The 20,036-nt window shown below is 51.5% G+C and overlaps 3 protein-coding genes across 14 annotated transcripts; 1 reads left to right on the top strand and 2 right to left on the bottom strand.

The window, feature by feature from the left end:
- Positions 1 to 2,016: 2,016 nt before the first annotated feature.
- On the bottom strand, positions 2,017 to 12,509 carry Gm35339 (predicted gene, 35339). 5 transcript variants are annotated; one of them, NM_001378250.1, is made up of 24 exons: positions 12,285 to 12,497; positions 11,967 to 12,103; positions 11,197 to 11,825; positions 10,959 to 11,080; positions 10,127 to 10,826; positions 9,892 to 10,034; positions 9,565 to 9,801; positions 9,399 to 9,489; positions 9,128 to 9,260; positions 8,929 to 9,050; positions 8,642 to 8,702; positions 8,328 to 8,477; positions 7,988 to 8,248; positions 7,778 to 7,900; positions 7,618 to 7,701; positions 6,530 to 6,658; positions 6,231 to 6,446; positions 5,972 to 6,151; positions 5,648 to 5,845; positions 5,426 to 5,547; positions 5,185 to 5,341; positions 3,682 to 4,292; positions 3,535 to 3,596; positions 2,017 to 3,427 (listed from the first exon to the last, which is right to left on the bottom strand). In NM_001378250.1, exons 1-24 carry the CDS (start codon positions 12,412 to 12,414, stop codon positions 3,231 to 3,233), a joined length of 4,995 nt encoding a protein of 1,664 aa, NP_001365179.1. In that variant the 5' UTR covers positions 12,415 to 12,497; the 3' UTR covers positions 2,017 to 3,230. The 5 variants fall into 5 exon arrangements, with proteins under 5 accessions (NP_001365179.1, XP_006521682.1, XP_006521684.1 ...); XM_006521619.2 differs by having other exon boundaries at positions 9,399 to 9,801; positions 12,285 to 12,509; XM_006521621.2 differs by lacking the exon at positions 11,967 to 12,103 and having other exon boundaries at positions 9,399 to 9,801; positions 12,285 to 12,347.
- A 70-nt stretch (positions 12,510 to 12,579) lies between these two features.
- Positions 12,580 to 15,664, bottom strand: Maf1 (MAF1 homolog, negative regulator of RNA polymerase III). 3 transcript variants are annotated; one of them, NM_001164607.1, is made up of 9 exons: positions 15,299 to 15,664; positions 14,917 to 14,962; positions 14,406 to 14,538; positions 14,184 to 14,312; positions 13,946 to 14,111; positions 13,699 to 13,820; positions 13,498 to 13,617; positions 13,238 to 13,372; positions 12,580 to 13,111 (listed from the first exon to the last, which is right to left on the bottom strand). In NM_001164607.1, exons 3-9 carry the CDS (start codon positions 14,486 to 14,488, stop codon positions 13,090 to 13,092), a joined length of 777 nt encoding a protein of 258 aa, NP_001158079.1. In that variant the 5' UTR covers positions 14,489 to 14,538; positions 14,917 to 14,962; positions 15,299 to 15,664; the 3' UTR covers positions 12,580 to 13,089. The 3 variants fall into 3 exon arrangements, with proteins under 3 accessions (NP_001158079.1, NP_081135.3, NP_001158080.1); NM_026859.3 differs by lacking the exon at positions 14,917 to 14,962; NM_001164608.1 differs by lacking the exon at positions 14,917 to 14,962 and having other exon boundaries at positions 14,406 to 14,491.
- Positions 15,665 to 15,847: 183 nt separating this feature from the next.
- Sharpin (SHANK-associated RH domain interacting protein) lies at positions 15,848 to 19,918 on the top strand. Of its 6 annotated transcripts, none has more exons than NM_025340.2 (9): positions 15,848 to 16,477; positions 16,729 to 16,903; positions 18,523 to 18,657; positions 18,731 to 18,872; positions 18,954 to 19,062; positions 19,141 to 19,294; positions 19,364 to 19,476; positions 19,571 to 19,699; positions 19,773 to 19,918. In NM_025340.2, the coding sequence occupies exons 1-8, from the start codon at positions 16,280 to 16,282 to the stop codon at positions 19,685 to 19,687; spliced, it is 1,143 nt and encodes a 380-aa protein (NP_079616.2). In that variant the 5' UTR covers positions 15,848 to 16,279; the 3' UTR covers positions 19,688 to 19,699; positions 19,773 to 19,918. The 6 variants fall into 6 exon arrangements, 4 of the variants coding, with proteins under 4 accessions (NP_079616.2, XP_006520326.1, XP_011243700.1 ...); XR_383966.2 differs by having other exon boundaries at positions 15,911 to 16,477; positions 19,151 to 19,294; XM_030248264.1 differs by having other exon boundaries at positions 16,298 to 16,477; positions 18,712 to 18,872.
- Positions 19,919 to 20,036: the final 118 nt, after the last annotated feature.

Here is a 20,036-nt window from a genome sequence, read left to right as displayed (position 1 = left end):
AATTCCCAGCAACCACATGGTGGCTCACAACTGTCTATAATGAGAACTTGGACCCTCTTCTGGCACACAGGTGTACATCAGATACTCATACATTAAATAAAATTTTAAAAAATCCACTTATGACCAAATTAAAGATCAGTTTGAACTGATGTCTAAACTGTCAAAGTAGCTTGAGTAAAAACCAGTCACGCTACAGTACTTTCTACACCTGCATATGAGCTCATTGTGGGTTTTGCCTTTATAAACTGGCCCTGGGAAATATTTGGGGTTACAGTCTTAGCTCCCCGAATCTAGGCTGTGTGCCTGATTCATCAGTCCTGGCTGTGCACTCACTAAACTATTCCTTTAATAAAGTGAGACCAGGGGCTGGTGAGATGGCTCAGTGGGTAAGAGCACCTGACTGCTCTTCCGAAGGTCTGGAGTTCAAATCCCAGCAACCACATGGTGGCTCACAACCATCTGTAACAAGATCTGACGCCCTCTTCTGGAGTGTCTGAAGACAGCTACAGTGTACTTACATATAATAAATAATAATATATATATATATTCAAATATATATAATAAATAAATCTTTAAAAAAAAATAAAGTGAGACCAGGGGCTGGCAAGATGGCTCAGCGGTTAAGAGCACTAACTGCTCTTCCGAAGGTCCTGAGTTCAAATCCCAACAATCACCCATAGAGATCTGACGCCCTCTTCTGGCGAGTCTGGAGAGAACTACATTGTACTTAAGTATAATAATAAATCTTTGAGCTGGAGGGAGTCAGGGACTGAGTGAGTGGAGTTGACTGGAGTGAGCAGAGCCAACCGGAGCAAGCAGGCTTGACCTGAACAGCAGAGGTCCTAAAATTCAATTCCCAACAACCACATGAAGGCTCACAACTATCTGTAGAACTACCATGTACATGTAAAAAGAATAAAATAAACTGAGACCAGAGTGTCTACAGTTTGTACAGTGGTTCCTTGACCATAACAAGCTGCTCCAGGTTTCTGCTGCCTTGACTTCCCCACAATGATGGATTGCAACCTGGAATTGTGAGTCAAGTCCTCACAACTAAGACAAAAGCAATTTAAGTTGCTTTTGGTTGTTTTGTGTGACCCCGGCTGTCCTAGAACTCAATTTGTAGACTACGCTGGCCTCAAACTCAAGATCTTCCTGCCAAGTGTTGGATTAGGAGCATGACACCACACCTGGCTTTTTGGCTTTTGTATGTTTGGTTGGTTTTTGAGATGGGTTCTCTGTGTAGCCCTGACTGTCCAGGAACTCACTCTGTAGACCAGGCTGGCTTTAAACACAGTTTCCCAAGTACTAGAATTAAAGGCATGCACCAACACCACTGGGTTTGTTGGGGTGTTTTTATCTTGGCAACAGGAAACAGAAATTTTGCCCATGCTATGGCTGCTTGCTTGGGCAATTCATGATAGAAGTGATATTATTTGCACGAATAAGTGATCTGAAATGGGTGACCACGTACAATTCTAACATACAAGGTAACAATAACTTTCCAGCTCACCAGTACCCATCAGGATCAAGGCAGAAATGTAGTGACTACCCCCCTTTTTCTTTTCTTTTTATTTTTTTATTTTTTTTATTTTTTTGGTTTTTCGAGACAGGGTTTCTCTGTATAGCCCTGGCTGTCCTGGAACTCACTTTGTAGACCAGGCTGGCCTCGAACTCAGGGATCCACCTGCCTCTGCCTCCTGAGTGCTGGGATTAAAGGCGTGCGCCACCACGCCCGGCTTCTTTTCTTTTTAAAAAAATATTATTTATTCATTTTTATTTATATGAGTACACTGTAGCTGTCTTCAGACACACCAGAAGAGGGCATCAGATCCCATTATAGATGGTTGTGAGCCACCATGTGGCTGCTGGGAATTGAACTCAGGACCTCTGGAAGAGCAATCAGTGCTCTTAACCACTGAGCCATCTCTCCAGCCTCATTACTACCCTTTTGAAGGACAGAATTTTACTGGCCTTCAGATGTCTTGGTTAAGGTTTCTTGGCGTGAAAAAACACTGTAACCAAAAACAACTTTTATTTACACTTTTCAGGTCACAGGCTACCGAGGGAAGTCAGAAGAGAAACTCAGAGCGGGTATCTGAAGTCAGGAGCAGAAGCAGAGGCCTTGAAGAGATGCTGCTAACTGGCTAGCTCCTAAGGGCTTGCTCCACCCACAGTGGGCTGGCCCTTCCACATCAGTCATTATCAAGAAGAATAGGCTTGTCCATAGGCCAGTCTGGTAGGCAGTTTTTCAATTGAGGATCCCTCTTCTCAGATTACTCTAGCTTGTATCAAATTGACGAAAACAACAACAACAACAACAACAACAACAACAACAACAACCAAAACAAAACAAAACAAAACAAACAACAACAACAACAAAAACCAAACCAAACCAAACCAAAAGTAATCAGGACAGATGACCTATCCTGCCAGGCGGATCTCTGTAAGTTCCAGGCCAACCTGGTCAACAAAGCAAGTCCAGTACAGCCAAGGCTACACAAAGAAAGCCTATCTCGAAAAATCCAAACCAAACCAACCAAACAACAACAACAACAACAAAAAAACCCCAAAATCAAAACAAAACAAAACAAAAAACCAAAACCAAACCAAAACAAAAAAACCAGCAGACTGCAAACCAAAACAAAAGCAACAAAACAAACAAAAGAAACAGCTTTCATCTACAGACCTGGAGAATGAAGGAAAGAGGGAAGCATAAGCCCTTACCTGGCTCCTTTTCCTCAAATGCCACCTGTTTCAATCATTGGTATACCAACTGCAGAGAATATTCTGCTGAGACCCACTTGGTACATACATAAAGGAAAACACTCAAACAACTGAAGCATCAAAATAGGCCCTGGGACGGTGGCACATGCCTTTAATCCCAGCTCCTAGGAGGCAGGGACAAGTGGATCCCTGTGAGTTAGAGACTAGCCTGGTCTACATAGCGAGCCCCAGCAATGACTATGTAGAGAGATGTTTTATAAAACCAAGGACTAATAAAAATAGGGTGCAGAACAATAAACACTTTGACAGCAATTTTTGGCCTCCACAAGCATGCCCACACATGTACTTGCACACAAATGAACATATATAGATACACAATAAGTAAATAAATATATATGTGTGTGTTTATATATTTCTTAATTTAGACAAAGTATGGTATTGCGATTTGCCAAGGGGGTAGGACTAGGTTTTGGCCATGGAGCCTTGGCTATCTGTCCCCCAGGTCAACTGAAGGCACCAGGGTATGTATCTTGGAGCAGAAAGTAGCGTTGAAGTGAAGGCTGAAGGAGGAGCGGGGGCAGTGCCCGTGGGGGTGTGGGCCAGCCTGGGGGGAAGGGCTGCAAGTCCACTCTTGGCAGTGGCAGCTTCAGCACTCGGAGAGAACCATCAGTAGTCAGCTCCCTGCTCTGCATCTTGTGACCTGGATGTGGGAAGCCAGGCAAACAAAGCTATAGGCTGAGGTTGGGGGTGGGGGTGGGGGAGACAGGGGAGCATTAGGGTCCAGCTCTTACGCCTGCGTCTACTTACTCCTGAGAAACACACCAAAGTCTGGTGCCTTGGCCTCCTGAAGACGGAGGATTGGATAGAGCCTGAAGAAGGGAGAGGATTTAGTTCAGACCTTCCTTCGGTGCAACCCATGCAGGGTCAGCCCAACAGACCCACTGTCATGCGCACCAGCGTTCCCGGCGCGGCCGCAGCACAGCATTGGGCCTTAGCTGGTGGCGTCGTAGGAGTGAGACAGGTAAATGCTCCTCTTCCTCCTCCTCCTCCTCCTCCTCCTCCTCCTCCTCCTCCTCTTCCTCCTCCTCCTTCCCCTCCTCCTCCTTCTCCTCTCCCATCGATGATCTCTGCTGCTGTACCCGCCGCTTCTCACAGAAGAGATTAAGCATATCCATATGAAACAGATCTACTATCTGAGAGCGTGCCCATAATGTCTGCGCCAGTGGTGACTCTCTTCTTGGTACATCAAACTTAAATGGATACTCGGAGTCCTCCAGACCGAAGGTCTGCAGCATATCGGCAAGTACCCTTTTGGTTTTCTGGATACGCATATGTGCCTGTGAGCTTGCCATCTGGAGTTCTGGGATGGATACAATAGACGTCACCTGCTCCATAGACTCTATAGGCTCCACGGGTGAAGGCACGAGTGACATTTCTGATGCTCGTGAGAATGTCCAAGAGGTGCTCATGGCAGGCAAGCTTCCCCCAGAAATGAGGGAGGTTTGTGAGACCTGCCTGGAAGGCTCCACAAATATACTGACTGTGGACTGCTCCAAGGTATCCGCCTAGAGGGGAGTGACCCATAGAGTAAGGACTCTTGCACCTGTACCTTTGAAACATCCCTCTATTAGAGTCTCAGCTCCAGGGAGGGGGTACCTCACTCAGCCCTCGAGCCCAACTCAAGTATAGCCTTCTGCTGTGTAGGGAGAGAGCTCTCAAAAAGTGTTTTGCTGGGCTGGCGAGATGGGTCAGTGGTTAAGAGCACAGACTGCTCTTCCAAACGTCATGAGTTCAAATCCTAGCAACCACACGGTGGCTCACAACCATCCATAATGAGATCTGATGCCCTCTTTTGGTGTGTCTAAAGACAGCTATAGTGTACTTACATATAATAAGACCAACCCTGGTCTACAAAGTGAGTTCCAGGACAGCCAGGACTACACAGAGAAACCCTGTTTTGAAAAACAAAAACAAAACAAAACAAAAAAACCAAAAAACCCTGTCTCGAAAAAACAAAACAAACAAACAAACAAAGAAACAAAAAAACCAAAACCAAAAAAAAAAAAAGAAAAAGAAAAAGAAAAGAAAAGAAAAGAAAAGAAAAGAAAAGAAAAGAAAAAAGCTGGGCAATTGGCTCAGGCCTTTAATCCCATGCTTGGGAGGCAGAGGCAGGCAGATTTCTGAGTTCAAGGCCAGCCTGGTCTACAGAAGTTAGTTCCAGGGCAGCCAGGGCTATACAGAGAAACCCTGTCTTGAAAAAACAAAACCAAAAGGAAGGAAGGGAGGAAGGAAGGAAGGAAGGAAGGAAGGAAGGAAGGAAGGAAGGAAGGAAGATTCTGTTTTCAAAAACTCGGGGGTAACTCGGGGGTAGGGGATTCCTGCGGGCACCACTCATGGTTTTCTGAAGAAGGCAATAGGTTTCCAGTAGGTGAACCGCCAGCCCTTGGCCCACCAGACCTGGAGATAAATGTCTTCAAGCTTCTGTTGACACTGGATGCGTATGGTGGCCTTGGATTCAACTTTCAAGTCCTCAACCCAGGTCATAATTTCCTTGAACAGCACACCTTCTGGGTCGTGGAGCCCCAACCCCTCCAGCAGCTTCTTGAGCTCCTGCCTGGGACAGGAAGAGGTTTAATTCAAGTCCTCCCAAACTAGCCGGGGGTGGGGTGGGGGGGCACCTAGCGGGAGTTGAACTCACCGGCAACTGATTGGAGAATACAGGTAGTAGGAGATAATTTCCAGCACTACTTCAAGGACGTCCAGGTTGCAGGCCAGGAGCAGCTGCAGTGCTATCATCACAAACTCCTTCTGCGTCGGGTCCTGCACTCAGGAGCAGGGGGGGTGGGTGGGGTGGACCGTGGTGGGTTCTGGGACTAAGTCAGGATACGTGGAGGTGCCCTGGGGGTGGGGAGGGGCTCACCTGGAGCTTGGGCGGATCATCCTGGTTGAGCAAGTACAAGAGTTTGGCCTGCAACCGGATTCGGAGGTTACCCGTGATGTCAGGCAACAACCTCAGCAGGGAATTTAGAATGTTCACTCTGTCCGCCCAGGAAGCTTTTAACAGGAAGTCCAAAAACATGGAAGCCAAGCCCTCTATTGTGCCCATCTCTGGATAGGCCTGCATGAAGATTTGATCACACCGTCCAACTCCACTCTACATGCAAATTAGCCCTTGCCTTCTCTCTTCTACCCACCCCTCCCACACTCCCAAGTTAGGCTTCTCAGCTTCCCAGAGTCTCCTAACCTCCAGGGTAAAGATAGGGAACAGTTTTTTGAACCAGTTCTGGACCACAAAATAATGCAGGAACTTTGGCAAATGCCCATAGCGTTCTTCCAAGAATGAGCGTCCAAATTGGAGGGGCTGAGAGTAGCCCTTAGTCTTAGAGGCTTCATTGCAAAGTTTTGAGATCAAATCTGTGGCACTCTAGGGGGAAATGATTGACACTTCAGACCCATCTCTGAGCACCAATCTCACCCTCCCCATGAGGACCTAGAGTGCCTACGTCTGTGTCTGGCTTCCAGTGTTCTGGCTCTGTCGCCGAAGTTTGGGAAGAGGGGATCAAGTCTCTCTCAAACACTTCCTCTTCCTTTCTTCTCTCCTCCTCTTCCTCCTCCCCGCCTTTCCTCCTTGTCAGTCGGAGCAAACCGAATAGTTTATTTCGCCACCTGAGAGAAGAATGCTTTCGGCGCCTTGACCACTGCTCATCTTCACTTTCTGCCTGCAGAGGGACATGAAGAAACATGTGACAGGCTGTGGGGATAACAGGGCCCTCCCACAGAACCCCCAAACTCCATTTCTTGCCTTGGTTCTGCTCTGGCTAGAAAGCTCTGCTAGGGAGCCAAGACCGCTGACCTCTGCTTGCAACCACATTTGCCGCAGTACCACAGAGTTGGGGACGCAGCCGGGAAACTTGATGGGCCGAGAACGGAGCTAGATGTAGAGGCAACAGATTGGGCTGAAAGTCCGAAATCACCGAACAGTACGCTGGTGTAGACATTACCAGGGAGCGTCTTCAGAACCATGGGCCCCCAGAAGCCAGACTGGACTGGTAGCCTCTGTTCTCAACATGCAAATGGGCAGTTTAGCTTGGGAAACTAGGAAGAGGGTAGTCTTGCGGGATAGGAACTGTAAATGAAGAAGTAGCTGGTCCCCGGTGAGCACTGACTGCACGCACACATTCTCTCCAGGGAACTTAACCTGGTCGAGGGGGCAGGAGAGGAAGAAATAACTTGGAGAGAGGTCAATGGGCTGGAAGGGCTAACAAGACAACTGAGGAGGACCCTAGTGTGCAAAGCACAGGGCTAGGGCCTGCCTGGGTGGCCAGTATGACCAAATATGGGAAGATGGTGGATCTTGAACAACTGGCCCCACTGAACTTTGCTCTCCTGAAGCACAGGGACTCTGGTCTTCCAGAAAAAGATCTCCAGGGAACATTGCTTTCCTGCTGGAGAGACGGGTCTGCAGAAACAAACGCTGGTGACACACTCCTGGCTCAGGCCTAACCCTAGAAAGCAGCGAGGAGTCCATGTCCCCACCAGAACTGGCCAGGCTGTAGAGGTATGGGGTTTGTTTGTTTGTTTGTTTTGAGACAGAGCTTCTCTGTGTAACAGAGCCCTGGCTGTCCTGGACCTGTTTTGTAGATCAAGATGGCCTTGAACTCACAGAGATCTGCCTGTGTCTGCCTCCTGAGTGCTGGGATTAATAAAGGTGTGTACCACTATACCTGGCCATGTACAGGGTTCTCAAGCCTTGACCCTATAGGTTCCAGGTAGGCTTGGCCCTTGGGTCAGAGTGGAACACAATGGCTTTACAGTAAAGGGAGATGGGATATGCAAAGAGTGACCCCCGGGAGACACCACCTCTGGAAGGATGGAGGGGTAAGGTCTCACCCTGTAGGGCTTTATGGTAGCAGGAAAGAAGCCCATGAGCTTTGAGAGAGGCTCTGCGGGCTTTCTTTGCAGCAACAGTGGAACCTGGGGAGGGATAGGAAGTAAGAATAAAACACGACCACCAAAGCCCCTGGAACTGCCCTAGAATAGGGGCCCTCACCCTATTCTTCATGTAGTCGATTGATGCGTCCAGGTCTATGGCCTTGACTGCAAACTGATCCCATTGCACCTGTAGGTCCAAGCCAAGGCCCAGCTCACAGCTCAGGGAGGAACGTGCTAGAAGCTAGGGTATACGAGGAGTTAGAAGGTGTTGGACCAGGGAACACAATGTCCAGGCATGGGTGGATATTGGAAGTAAAGGGGACCTCACCTGGGATGCCCGGCTATGCACCCTCCGGTAGGTGGGTGGAATGGGCAAGGAGACTCGGGGAGGGCGGGCAAAGCGCTTTCCTGGAGCTCCCCCCGGGGGTTGGGGGAATGAGAGTGGGAACACTGGCTGAACATCATTGCTAAATGCAGCCTGCCCGACAATCATGACAGGTCCAGGCTGGCTCTCCTGGTCCGATGACTCCTTCTCTGTGGAAAGGGCTGAAGTGCCCCACTGCTGGGATTCCCTTTCCGGGTTTATGTCCTGGTACAGGAAAGAACAGGAGGCTTGTGTCAGACAAGGTGAAGGTCCTGGCAGAGCCTGGGCCTGATTTCATACCTACCATCAGGTCAGACCCATAGACCAAACGTAAGTAATTGTCGAAGGCTTTGTGGCGCTGCTTCAAGGTTAGTGGGGGCCGAGTTGCTGGGGCCACCAGTCCTTGTATCAGTTCTTGAAGGTCTTGATCCCGGGCTATGATAGTCTCCAAGTCCTGAGGTGGAGATCGGTGGTCGGCCTATGCCTATTTGAAGACTTGCCATGTGCTCCCCAAGCAACTATTAGGGTCCCAGGCCAGAGTCTGAGAGACTGTGGCCTGAGACTGGGCATGGGGCATGGGTGGGCAATGGACTGGCAAAGGGTCAGGACCTACATTACCTTTTTCAACACTGGCTGCTGAGGTTCTGATCTCTTGTAATAGCCGAAGGGCAAGGCCACGCTGTAGATAGGAACAAACAAAGGCAAGACTCTGGGATAGGTCAGAAGCTGGAGTGAGACGTAGCCAGGAGAAAAGATTCCTGGATTGAGAATGTGGTAACACCCCATAGTCCCAAGAGGGACTTGGGAGTGTAGAGAACTCATACACTCCCAAGAGGCCTTTAGCTATCTATGCAAACCCTGCTGCCCCAGGCTGCCACTGCAGCCAAGTAGACCTGCCAGCAGACCTGAGGCTCGCTGCTCCGCGTAGATTGGCAAGCCTCTGCAACTGGCTGGAAGTCAGTGGCTTCTTGCTGGTGAGTGGCAGTGGTGGGTCACTGATCACATCAGAGGCCTTCAGACACAATTTCTGAAGAAGCAGATAGAGCTTCGTTTCCAGGACGCAGCAGCCAGTCCCACCTTCCCTATCTTGACCTCACTATATACCTTAACTAGATAGGATGTAGGTAAGTAGGTCGAATAGGACACCAGGTGGAGGCGGGAGCCTAGTGAGAAAACCAGGTCTCCATAGTTGCTGGCGAAGGCTAGGGCCTGAGGGGGACCATCAAGCTGCAGGAGCCTGCAAGAGTACCTAAGATCTAGCCACTGTTTCAAACAGTAGGAATCTGGGGCAGGGACAGGGAAGCAGAGGTTAGAAGAGCCCCGCTGGGTGCCCTCTAGCCACTAGCTGCCCCCACACCATATGGCCCCAGCCCACCGCAGCAGGTGGTTCTCCCTGGTCCATATTCGGATGGTGCAATCCAGGCTGGAGCAGGCAAATATCTTAAGGGTGGGGCAGCAGCACAGACCTAGGGCAGAACTAAGATTAGGAAGCAGTTGAGGGTGAGGGCACGGGCTTCTCCTTGGCTCCGTTCCATGCTCACCAGTGATATGGTCCATAGGGTCATCCTGCGGTCGGTGGTCACAACGCATTTTGTCACCCAGGCCAAACTGCACCAGGCCATAGGTGGCACGCTCTGGATCCTCAAAGCCTGCAGTGATGCGCTTCCCCAGGACACAGAGCATCACCACCGGGTGGCAACAGGAAAAGGTCTGTAGCAGACTCAGGCATTCCTCAGCGTATGGGAATACACGCCACATCTTTACTGTCAGGTCTCCACCTTTGGGTGGCAGGAGCCAGGGCTGGGACTTCAGGATAGTGCAGGAGCCCCCACCCCCCAGGCCATCTTTGAGGGAGAGAAGGTACTAACCTGAAGTCACAATGCTGCTCCAGGTGGACCCAATAGCAGTCACTGGTCCTGGGCTGTGTGCTTCTGTGTGAAAGACTGTTACTGATGTGCGCCAATCCAACACAGACAGTGTGCCATCTGAGTGCCCCATCACCGGAAGAAACCTGTGGGAAGTGATGGAGCCTGTTGGCCAAGGCTCTGTCCCTAAGTCAGCCACAGTTGGCCTTAACTGGCCTCAGATGGAGGTAGTGCTCACCTATTCTTATTTTTCCAGGCCCAGGCAATGGCACTGCGGAGCATGTCACCCTGATTCTGGCGCACAATCTCCCAGCAAGCGAATGCACTTCGAGAATCTGTAAGATGGCTATAGAGGTGCAGGCAGCAGGGCTGCGGCGCTGGAGGTGGAGGTGGACGCAGGCGGTGTACCACCACCATCGGGCAGCGTGCGGCATTGGCGCGCACTAGGTGCCCTGAGCGTGTTAGCACCCACAACGCTTCTCGAGACAAACAATAAGCCACCCCAGCTGCACAGTCCTCCGGTTCCAACAGCAGTGAACTCACAGTTCGTCCTGTAGTAGCAGACACCAGGTGGACCGATCCATCTGCGCAGGCGCATACAAGGCGAGCAGGCAGAGATGGATCAGTTGGCGCTGGTAGCACTGGCGCCACCTGTATATGGAGCACTGGTGCGGAGAGCTGTGCTAATGGTGAATAGAGGGTACGCACACGCCATAGCTCTATGCTTTTTGAGCAGAGAGAGAGCACCGGCCAGCCAGGACTTGCAGGAGCCAGCAAATGGCTCACTTTCTCAGAGATTATGTCTTCGGTCCAGCAACCGAGAGTTACCTCTCCTACCTGAGCTGCGGCCCGCAGATCCCATGTGCGAATTGTCCCGTCCTGTGAGGCAGACACTGCCAGCGTGCTATTTGGGAGCACTGTCATAGCTGTCACTGGACCTGCAGGAGAGGTGAAGGTCATTTTGGCACATCATAGCTTAAGGAGGGATTCCTGGGATGTAGCCAACACTGGAGAGGGGCAAGCTTAGGATGAGAAAGAGAAGGGCTGCAAAAGCTGCCAGCCTGACATACCTGTGTGTCCTACAAACACCATCCGGATCTGCCAGTCAGCCTCCCACACTTTCACAGTACTATCCCGGGAAGCTGTAACCATGGCGTCCATCTCCTCACAGTAATCCAGATCTGAGATGATGCTAGAGGTGGGGAATGGGGGTGGGGAGGGAGGTGGGGGGGGCAGTGGACTCAGCTCAGCCCGTCTGTGGGTCCTTAGGGGATCTGCCTCCCATCCACCTGTCCCGAATCCCCTCACGTTTTATGCAGATCCTGGCTAACATTTATGAGAGCCCAGTCGTCCAGATCAAAAGTGAGCACCGCCGAGCCATAGGCAGCAAAGCAATGCCAACTGCAGTGGTCAGGTTCCAGCCCTAGGGCCAGGCACTTGAACGAGCCAGACAAGCCGGGTGGTGGCCGCAAAGGTGAACCACAGGGTACCAGACAGCGACCACCTGAACGGAACTTCCAGAGCTCCAGGCTGCCACCCATCTGGGCCACAATCAACAGACTCAGGCTGGGCACTGGTAAACAGCAAAAAGGTTCCTGGTCCAGTGACTTGTTCACCCGTGGCTTGCTTAGCCAGAGCAGGTGGAAGTCTGGCCCTAATATGCTTAGTCCAGCTGGACCCCAGCCGACAAAGCGGCCTATCTCTCCCAGAGGGCCAGGCACAGTCACAAGCCCGTTAAGTATGACAGGAGGCTTCAACTTTGCCTGCTCCCAGCCATCCTTCGTATGCTGATGCAGGTAACCTTCACCATCTAGTACCATGAAGCGTTCACCCACTGGATCCTGCGCTACTGAGCACAGTCCAGCTTCCACCTCGAGGTGACGCAGTGGCTCCAGCCCATGTGTCATGCGAGCGACCCGCAGCTCTGCTCTCTTCTCCTGCAGGCCAGAGTAGACAGATGTACGTGTGAGCAATGGAGGCACGAGCTCTTCTGCCAGGGAAACTCATAAGGACCAGTAGAATCAGGGCCCAGTATCTCTAGGGAAGAGCCCAAGTGGAAACCTCACAGAGAACCACACCTTTTCTACAATGTCGTGGAGGTATGCACGTAGGTGTAGCCACAGCAGTCTGGCACGGCGACGCAGTGACATATTCTGCCATCTCTGACTATTGGTAAAGAGATGCGGGACCTGTGGTCCCCCCAACAGACCCAGTTCTGTAAACCAGTAGAAGATGCACTGTCACCATGGCCTTGTGCCCCAAGCAACAAGGAGCCCTCCTCTGAGGGTCATGCTGGGTCAAGGACTGCCCAGGGAAGTTACACCTTGAGGACTGGATAAAGCCTGAGGAACATCTGTTTTCTAGAGGGGTGCCCGAATAATGCTAGGTGCCCTCACCATTTTTTTCTATGAGCACCCCAGGATCTGGGATATCATAGATGTCATGATCATAAATGTCTACATCCAGAGGTAAGTGGTCACCCTCTGATGAATAGAGGTTGCCTGTTTCTATTAGCCTGTCCTCCATGTCTACCACAGACAGTCCCAGAGGTGAGAGATAGTAACAGCTCTGAGACTTAAGTAACTGAAAAGCAGCCAGCAGCTGTTGCTAAGATACCAAAGCTACCAGCCCCGCCCCACGACGCAGGCCCCGCCCCACGACGCAGGCCCCGCCCCCACAAACTCCCAGGTTCCATCTAAGTCACAGAAACTTTTATTGGAAACAAATGAGCTGCAGCAAAGTGACACTCAGTGCATGTGGCCCACCTGGTAAAGTGGGAGACAAAAGTGGGCACCAGAGGCCGGTCAAAGACCAGACCCCATGAACACTGGGCACCACTTATAGGGCTTCAAACTACTGGCCCTTAGAGCTGGAGTGTACAGGCCCAATAAGAAATACAAAAATAAACTCTGTGGTCCAGCTGTCCTGTCTGTGACAGGCTGTTGGTGCAGAGCAGTCCCGTTTTCTATCAGACCCCGTGCTGTTTAATCCAGCCACAGCATGGGCAGTAGGAGCCTGCAGGGATGAGTGGACATCCACAGGCTGAATCCAAAGGGCTACACAGGTATAGCCTTGGGCAGCGCCAGGACGGTGTCAGTGCCAAGGCATAGCCAGCATCTGGGGAAGCTCTGGAGCTCCTCAGGTAGACAGGTCCAGGGATTGGTCAGAGCTGGATGACGCTGAGACCTCTGCTTCTTCTCATCACATACAGATCACTGGAACCCTAGGCAGAAGTTGGCACACAGTAGGCCTTTAGGAGATAGCACCCAGACCAGACAGAAGGAACCCTGATCTGTCCCACCCATTCCAGGCTCCCGAGGATAGTCCATGGCCACAGCCACCACCACACCTGTCTTCCTCCATGGTGCTGGTCTCCTCTGCCCTGCCCTCACCGCCTCCACCTCCACTCTCTTCATCAGCCTCCTCTGCCCCCAGTTCCAAGTCCAGTGCATTGCCTGCCTCTGAGGGTGTGTACGTGGAGCCACTGGATGGGAGAGACAGCGGACTTAGGATCTCCTTTCCCAGGCTGCCCCAGGGAGAGTAGACCCAGTTAAGGAATGATCTGAGTTGAAGAGGGAACTGGAGAAGGTGAGGTGGCAAAGTACCAACCTGATGGAGCGGCAGCTAAAGAAGACAATTCGCTTCAGTCTCTTATTGTAAAAGAAATAGTTGAATGACCAGAGGCTTCCATCTTCCCCAAAGGGGTCGGAGTCTAGATCTGGGTTATAGCTGAAAAGAGAAAACAGCAGAGGGATGAGGTCTCCACTGCCATACACATGTGCACGCCCAGCTGCAAAGACGTGAGCCCACCTGTAGATGTCACACTCAGCTAAGCAGATCTCCTCATCCACTGCATTCCACAGCTGTGGCTTCAGGGCCTTGAAGTCTTCACGAACAGCTGAAAACAGGCTGCAGTTGACTGCATTTACCACCTACAGGAGGTGACAGTCAGGGGTGACAAGGGTCCAGGGCAGCAGGGAGAGCCCAAGAACCCACACCAAGTGGGGATGGCAATGAGAAGGACCACATGGCTTGGGGCCCTTCTGTTCATCCTTACCCAGCGGAGGCTTGGCTCTCGGCTGAATTCATGACTTCTGGCTGTGCTGAAGTCATAGTCTGGCCGGAAGGACTCATTGAGGGTGGCAATCAGATAGAAGAGGGTCTTGCGGCTGCACTTGTCGCTCAGAGGACTCTCATCCTCACCACCCTGGCTCTTGCTCAGTCTGAACAGAGAAAAATGTCAGCCTTGCCCACTGTCCCACATACCCCAGAAGGTAGTCTCCACCTCAGCTTACCTGCTGGGACTGAGGCCTGAAGTTTGGGGTGGGGACAGTGCCTCCAACACATGGGGCTGGCCCTCCTGGCAGAACTGCTTGAACATATGTTTATCATCTCCCGCCATCTTACACGAGTAGCTTTCAATCCTAAAGAACGCAGGCAGAGTCATGAAGCATGCTAACCCCGAGGCCCACGATAGTGATCTCTGACAGATTGATCCCCAGAGCCTCCAGCCTCACCTGCCAATAATATGGGCATCTCCAGTCTCCACTGTCAACTGTGAGTTGATGGCCTCAAAGCTGGAGTTCTCCAATAGCTTCATGTCCTTTGGGAAGGGAGATTCTTGTGCCAGTGGGATTAGGGCAGCACTACCTGGGAATGTGGGAAGCCAGCATGGCTACCTAGCTCCAAAGGGCTCCACTTTCAGCCTTTCCACCCACTAGCAGAGTACTGTTTGCAGCTCGAGCTAACCTTGAGTCCACCATGGAGCTCATCTTCCTCACCTTACCTGCCCCTGAGAACTCAGCACTGGCTGACAGGGAGATGATCCTATGCATGAGCATGGCATGTCCAGGTTCTACCTCAATCTCAAGTACTATATACTGGGGCTGGCTGGGGGCCCCACCCACTCTCGACATTCCTACTCCATTGACATTCTGCAGGCATCCTCAGACTGTTGTAAGGTCCTCAATAAGAACCTGCTATCCGGTTCGGAACGGGGCATCTGGGGTTTCAAGCCTTGAGGGTCACCTGTATGGGTGCTCCTCCCGGGTTCTATGGGTTGCTTCACTGCTTCCTGTCAAGAGGAGGAAACCCATGAATTCTTCAATTCTATTTGCAAGTATGCCTAATTCGTACTTCGTACGTCGAAGTGTGTAGGATGGGCAGACACACCACCTCTGCTGGCGCAGGCCAGTGGTCTCCTGGCATTGCTGCCCTGCAAGCCTAGAGGTACCAGCAGATTCGTAGCGGGAAACTACAAGCCCCAGGAGGCAGTGCACCAAGAGAGGCGCTCCAGCCCCAAGCAGCATAAGAACTACAAGTCCCATGAGGCACTGCAGCAGCGCGAGGCCCGCCGGGGACTGTGGTTCCCGCAAGCCCGGACCGCTTGGCGCACAAGGCGGACACCCACCTGCCAGAATTGGGCTAGATCAAGCCAGGGTAGACGGGTTGTTTAGTGTCGGTGCCGAGGTGACGGCGGCGCGGGCTTTGCGCAGCGCGGGTTCCTCAGGACTGGAGGGCGGCGCCGCGGCCTCCACTCGGGCCGCACTGTATCCGGGGGAAGAAGCTTCGCGGCGACGTCCCGTTACTCCAGGCCCTGCCGGCCCATACGGGCTGCAGCCGCGACATAGCCTCGCCCCCCTGCAACGCCCGCTTTCGCGACCAACCTGCCGCGGACCGCCGAGATCGTACCAGCCAGAGAACGAAACAGCGACCTCCGCCTCCCCCGACCCGACAACAACAAGCGTCCGACGGGCCCAACCCCACTCCTCTGAATGGTCCACTTTAACCACAGGGCCAGACCACGAGAAACCTTATTGGTGGACTCCTCCGCCACTCGGCTTCACCTTCCACTTCTACTGGCTGCATAGCTTGTCTGTCTCGCACTCGCTAACGAACCCGCCTCCCCTCTTGGTGTTGATTGGTTAGAACCATGCCCGCCCCGCCCCCAGGAGCCAACCCTCTTCCTAGAGTGGTCCACGGTTACGAAGAGCCTCTGCTGTGCTTATGTGTGTTTGTGTGCATTGGTGCCTGGTTCCTTCCGGGAACTGGTATTGTCTTGTGTAGGGCAGCAGCTGTCGTTCGTTCGAACCTTTAAGAAAAGTTCATCCTTGCCTTCTTTTTGTGACCGGTGACCGGTCTGTGACACTGTCTCGGGTCCTGCTGAAAGGTGACTAGCTTGGCCGGACCGTGCCTGGAGATCTGGGACCATTCCTATCGCTTAGCGAGCCATCAGGCTCTGGTAGTGCGCAGCATCGGGTCCTTCTTGTTCTCCAAGCTCTGGGGCATCCGGAACCGAGGCTCACAGTCCGAGTTTCTGGCCGGCGGAAGTACTCGACAGTTCTCTATCACGGAAGCACTCTCGGAGAGTCAGGACTCCGCCGGATCAGAAATGTCGCCGCCCGCCGGCGGTGCGGCAGTGGCTGCAGACCCTGCCTCACCTGTGGTGCTCCTGGCAGTGCACGCGGCGGTCAGGCCCCTGGGCGCTGGACAGGATGCCGAAGCGCAGCCGCGGAAGCTGCAATTGATAGCGGACCCTGAGCGGCCTGGACGCTTCCGGCTAGGACTGTTAGGCACCGAGCCTGGGGCGGTGAGTGTGGGCCCGATTCTGGAATCAACTTTCTTTCGATTACCTTGACGACAGTCCTTAAGCAGTTATTTTTCTTGATTGCCTGTAAAAGTGGGAATAATGCTGATACCTAATTTACAAATCTTGTGAGGAATTGGTAAGATAACAGGCGAGAAAAGTTCAGAGCCGTAAAGATTACCTCGTTCCTTTTCCTTTCACATTCGTGTGGGTAACGAAGAGGAACCACCGACCGAGTACTCTTCCCTGTTCAGGTCAGTTTAGAATGGCCCTTGGAGGCTATTTGTTACACCGTCCGTGGGCCTAACCAACACGAGCTGCAGCCTCCCCCTGGAGGTCCTGGAACCTTCAGCGTGCACTTCCTCGACCCCGAGGAAGCACAGCAGTGGGCAGCACTGGTGCGAGATGCCACCGCAGAAGGACAAAATGGTCAGTGTTGTGAAATAAATGCTTATTTGAATATGTCCGGGCCACCTGGTCGAGGTTGGGGGTAGTGATGGAAAAGCTGGGCACCTAGGAAGGCTTCCAAGAGGAAGGAAGTGGAGAAATAAGAGGTTCAAGAGCTGACCCCAGTACCAGACAAGTAAGAAAAAGAAGAGCAAGCATTGCTGCAGGACTAAGAGTTTAAGGAAAATGGGATTGTATTCAGTGGAAAAACAACAGAGACTTAAAGATAGAAACTCCACAGTGTAGACAAGGCTAAAGGAGGCCAGAGGATCTTAGGAGATGGAATTGATAGGTCTTGTGGTTGTTCAAATGGAAGAGTTAGTGATTATGACTGAGCTAGAAGAACCACTTAGTATGAGGCTTATATCCAGTGCCTGCTTGGAAAAGCATGGACATGGCTGGGACTCTGGAGAGGTAAAGACTGGGAGTTGGAGAAGTCACCCAAAGTCACCAGGAGAAGCATAGAGAAAAGAGGGCCTTGGATGTAGACCAGTGGTTCACAACCTTCCTAATGCTTCAACCTTTTAATATAGTTTTAATACAGTATGGCCCCCAGCCATACATTTATTTTCATTGCTACTTTAATAACTGTAATTTTGCCGCTGTTATAAATTGTAATGTGTAAGTATGTTTTCCAGTGGTCTTAGGTGACCCCTGTGAAAGGGTCATTCCACTCCCAAAGCATTGAAACCCACAAGTTGAGAACCACTGATGTAGATAGTGCCCTGGTAAGAGGTAGGAAAGCCCACAAACACCGGAGGAAGCCCTGAGCCTGACATGAGACCTGGGTACCTTAGCATTGAAAGAGAGACTTTCTCTTGTCGTTCATTTGCCAGATGTGTGTACCCAACCCTTAATACTGTTCTTTGTGACAAGGTCTCAATGTGAATTCCAGGTTGATCTCAAATTCACTGTGTAGCTCAAGTTGGTTTTGAACTGTCAGTGACCCTCTTACCTGTTCTCCCGGAGTGTTGGTGTTATAGATGTGTACCATCCAACTGGGGACTACTTTTTTTCTTTTTTCCTGTGTGTGTGCACACACGTGAGTGTGTGTCTGTCTGTATTTGTGGTGCGCATGTATTTGTATAGAGGCATACATGTACATAGCACATAAAGAAGTCAGAGAGCAATCCTGGGACAACCTCGAGTGTCAGTCCTCATTTTCCACCTTGTTGGGGAGTTTCATTTCTCTTGCCTCTACCCCCAACTCACTCACCATATGAACACTGGGATTACAGATCTATACTTCCATGCTTGGCTTTATATGGTTTGGGGAATTTGAACTCTCAGGTCTATGTCTGTATGAAAAGCACTTTAAGCCAGGCAGTGGTGGTGCATGCTTTTAATCCCTGCAACTCAGGAGGCAGGGATCTTTGAGTTCGAGGCCAGCCTGGTCTACAGTGAGTTCCAGAACACCCATGCTACACAAAAAAGCCCTATTTCTCTCCAACTGAGAGTTGTTTTTGTTTTGAGGGCCAAGGCTGGGAGAGGAAGATTAGCCTGAATTATGGCCTAAGGATAGTAGGATGAGGCAGAGAAGGCCAAGGTTCTAAAAACCTGAGATTGGATACCACTAGCCTAATCCACATCTTTCCTCTTAGGCAGTGGCAGCCCAGCCCCAGCCCCAGCCCCAGCAATGTGCCCCATTTCTCCACCATGTTCTTCTATGGCTCAAATACCTAAAGCAACCCAACCTGAGGTGGATCTTCCTCAAAGTTCTGGAAACTTCAAAAAAGGTAAGACAGATTGGAAGGAGTTGGGGGTTTGTGGCTGGTGTCTAGTTGTGATAGCTGTCTTTTCTCCCTTTAGAAGAGCTGGCTACACGCCTGTCCCAGGCCATTGCAGGTGGGGATGAGAAAGCAGCGGCCCAAGTGGCAGCAGTCCTGGCGCAGCATCATGTGGCTCTCAATGTCCAGCTCATGGAGGCCTGGTTCCCACCAGGTCCCATAAGGTAAGGCCTGGTCTTGCTTACTCTGCCTTCCTGACCCTCCCAAGTTAACTGTCCAACACCCTAATCTATATTCTGACCCAGGCTACAAGTCACAGTTGAAGACGCCACATCGGTTTTGTCCTCTTCATCGTCTGCCCATGTCTCACTGAAGATCCACCCACATTGCTCCATTGCAGCCCTTCAGGATCAGGTGAGCATGGGCGTCGGGAAACGTGCAGCAGGGATTCTGGGTGAGTGACGCTGCCTAGCCCTCATGTTCTGACCTCAGGTGTTCTCAGAGTTCGGTTTCCCACCAGCTGTGCAGCGCTGGGTCATTGGGCGGTGCCTGTGTATGCCTGAACGAAGCCTTGCTTCCTATGGGGTCTCTCAAGATGGAGACCCTGCTTTTCTTTACTTGCTCTCGGCCCCCAGAGAAGTTTCAGGTTAGTACTTAATGGGGTAAGAAAGGTGGGGTGTAGTCTTGAGATGGCCCTGAGCCTTCTCTATTATAGGACAAAGCCTTCAAAACTCCAAGATGGACCGGAAATTAGGCTTGTTTCCTCAGTCACTGGGGCTGCCTCATGACCTCCAGCCGTCCAGTTCCAGTCTCCCAAGTCCCTCTCAGGTGGGCAAATAACCAGTCTGGGTGTGGGCCAGATATGGGCAGCTGTGGGCATTGGAAGAACTAGAAAGCATCAACAGTCTTCCCATCCTCCTAGCCTGGCTGGTCTTGCCCTTCCTGCACTTTCATCAATGCCTCAAACCGCCCTGGCTGTGAGATGTGTAGCACCCAAAGGCCCTGTGCTTGGGATCCTCTTGCTGCAGCTTCCACCTAGAAGCCACCAAAGGTACAAGAGTCTGGGGGGGGGGGTGAGGGGGTACAGTGTAGAATAAACAGGAGTAACCTATCTTTTTCCTCAGGTTACAGAGAATATGGCCCTCCTGTCACAGGCCCAACCACCACCACTTGAACTTTGCAGGGGACTGATGCTTGTTGGGGACAGAGATGCCAGTGTTAAACAACAGGGGCTACATACAAGCTAGTAATTAAAGACACATACGAGCCAGCCTGTGTTCTGTTCTTGGATGTGGAGTTGTACTAGCCCCGCTCCCTGAGAGCAAGGAAACCAGGTTCTGCCCAACAGTAGCTGGCGGGATTCCCCAAGCCACAACCAGGAGTCTACT

The sequence above is a fragment of the Mus musculus genome, chromosome 15, assembly GCF_000001635.26.
Source record: "Mus musculus strain C57BL/6J chromosome 15, GRCm38.p6 C57BL/6J".
Lineage (NCBI taxonomy): Eukaryota > Metazoa > Chordata > Mammalia > Rodentia > Muridae > Mus > Mus musculus.
This window is presented reverse-complemented; position numbering and strand designations above follow the sequence as displayed.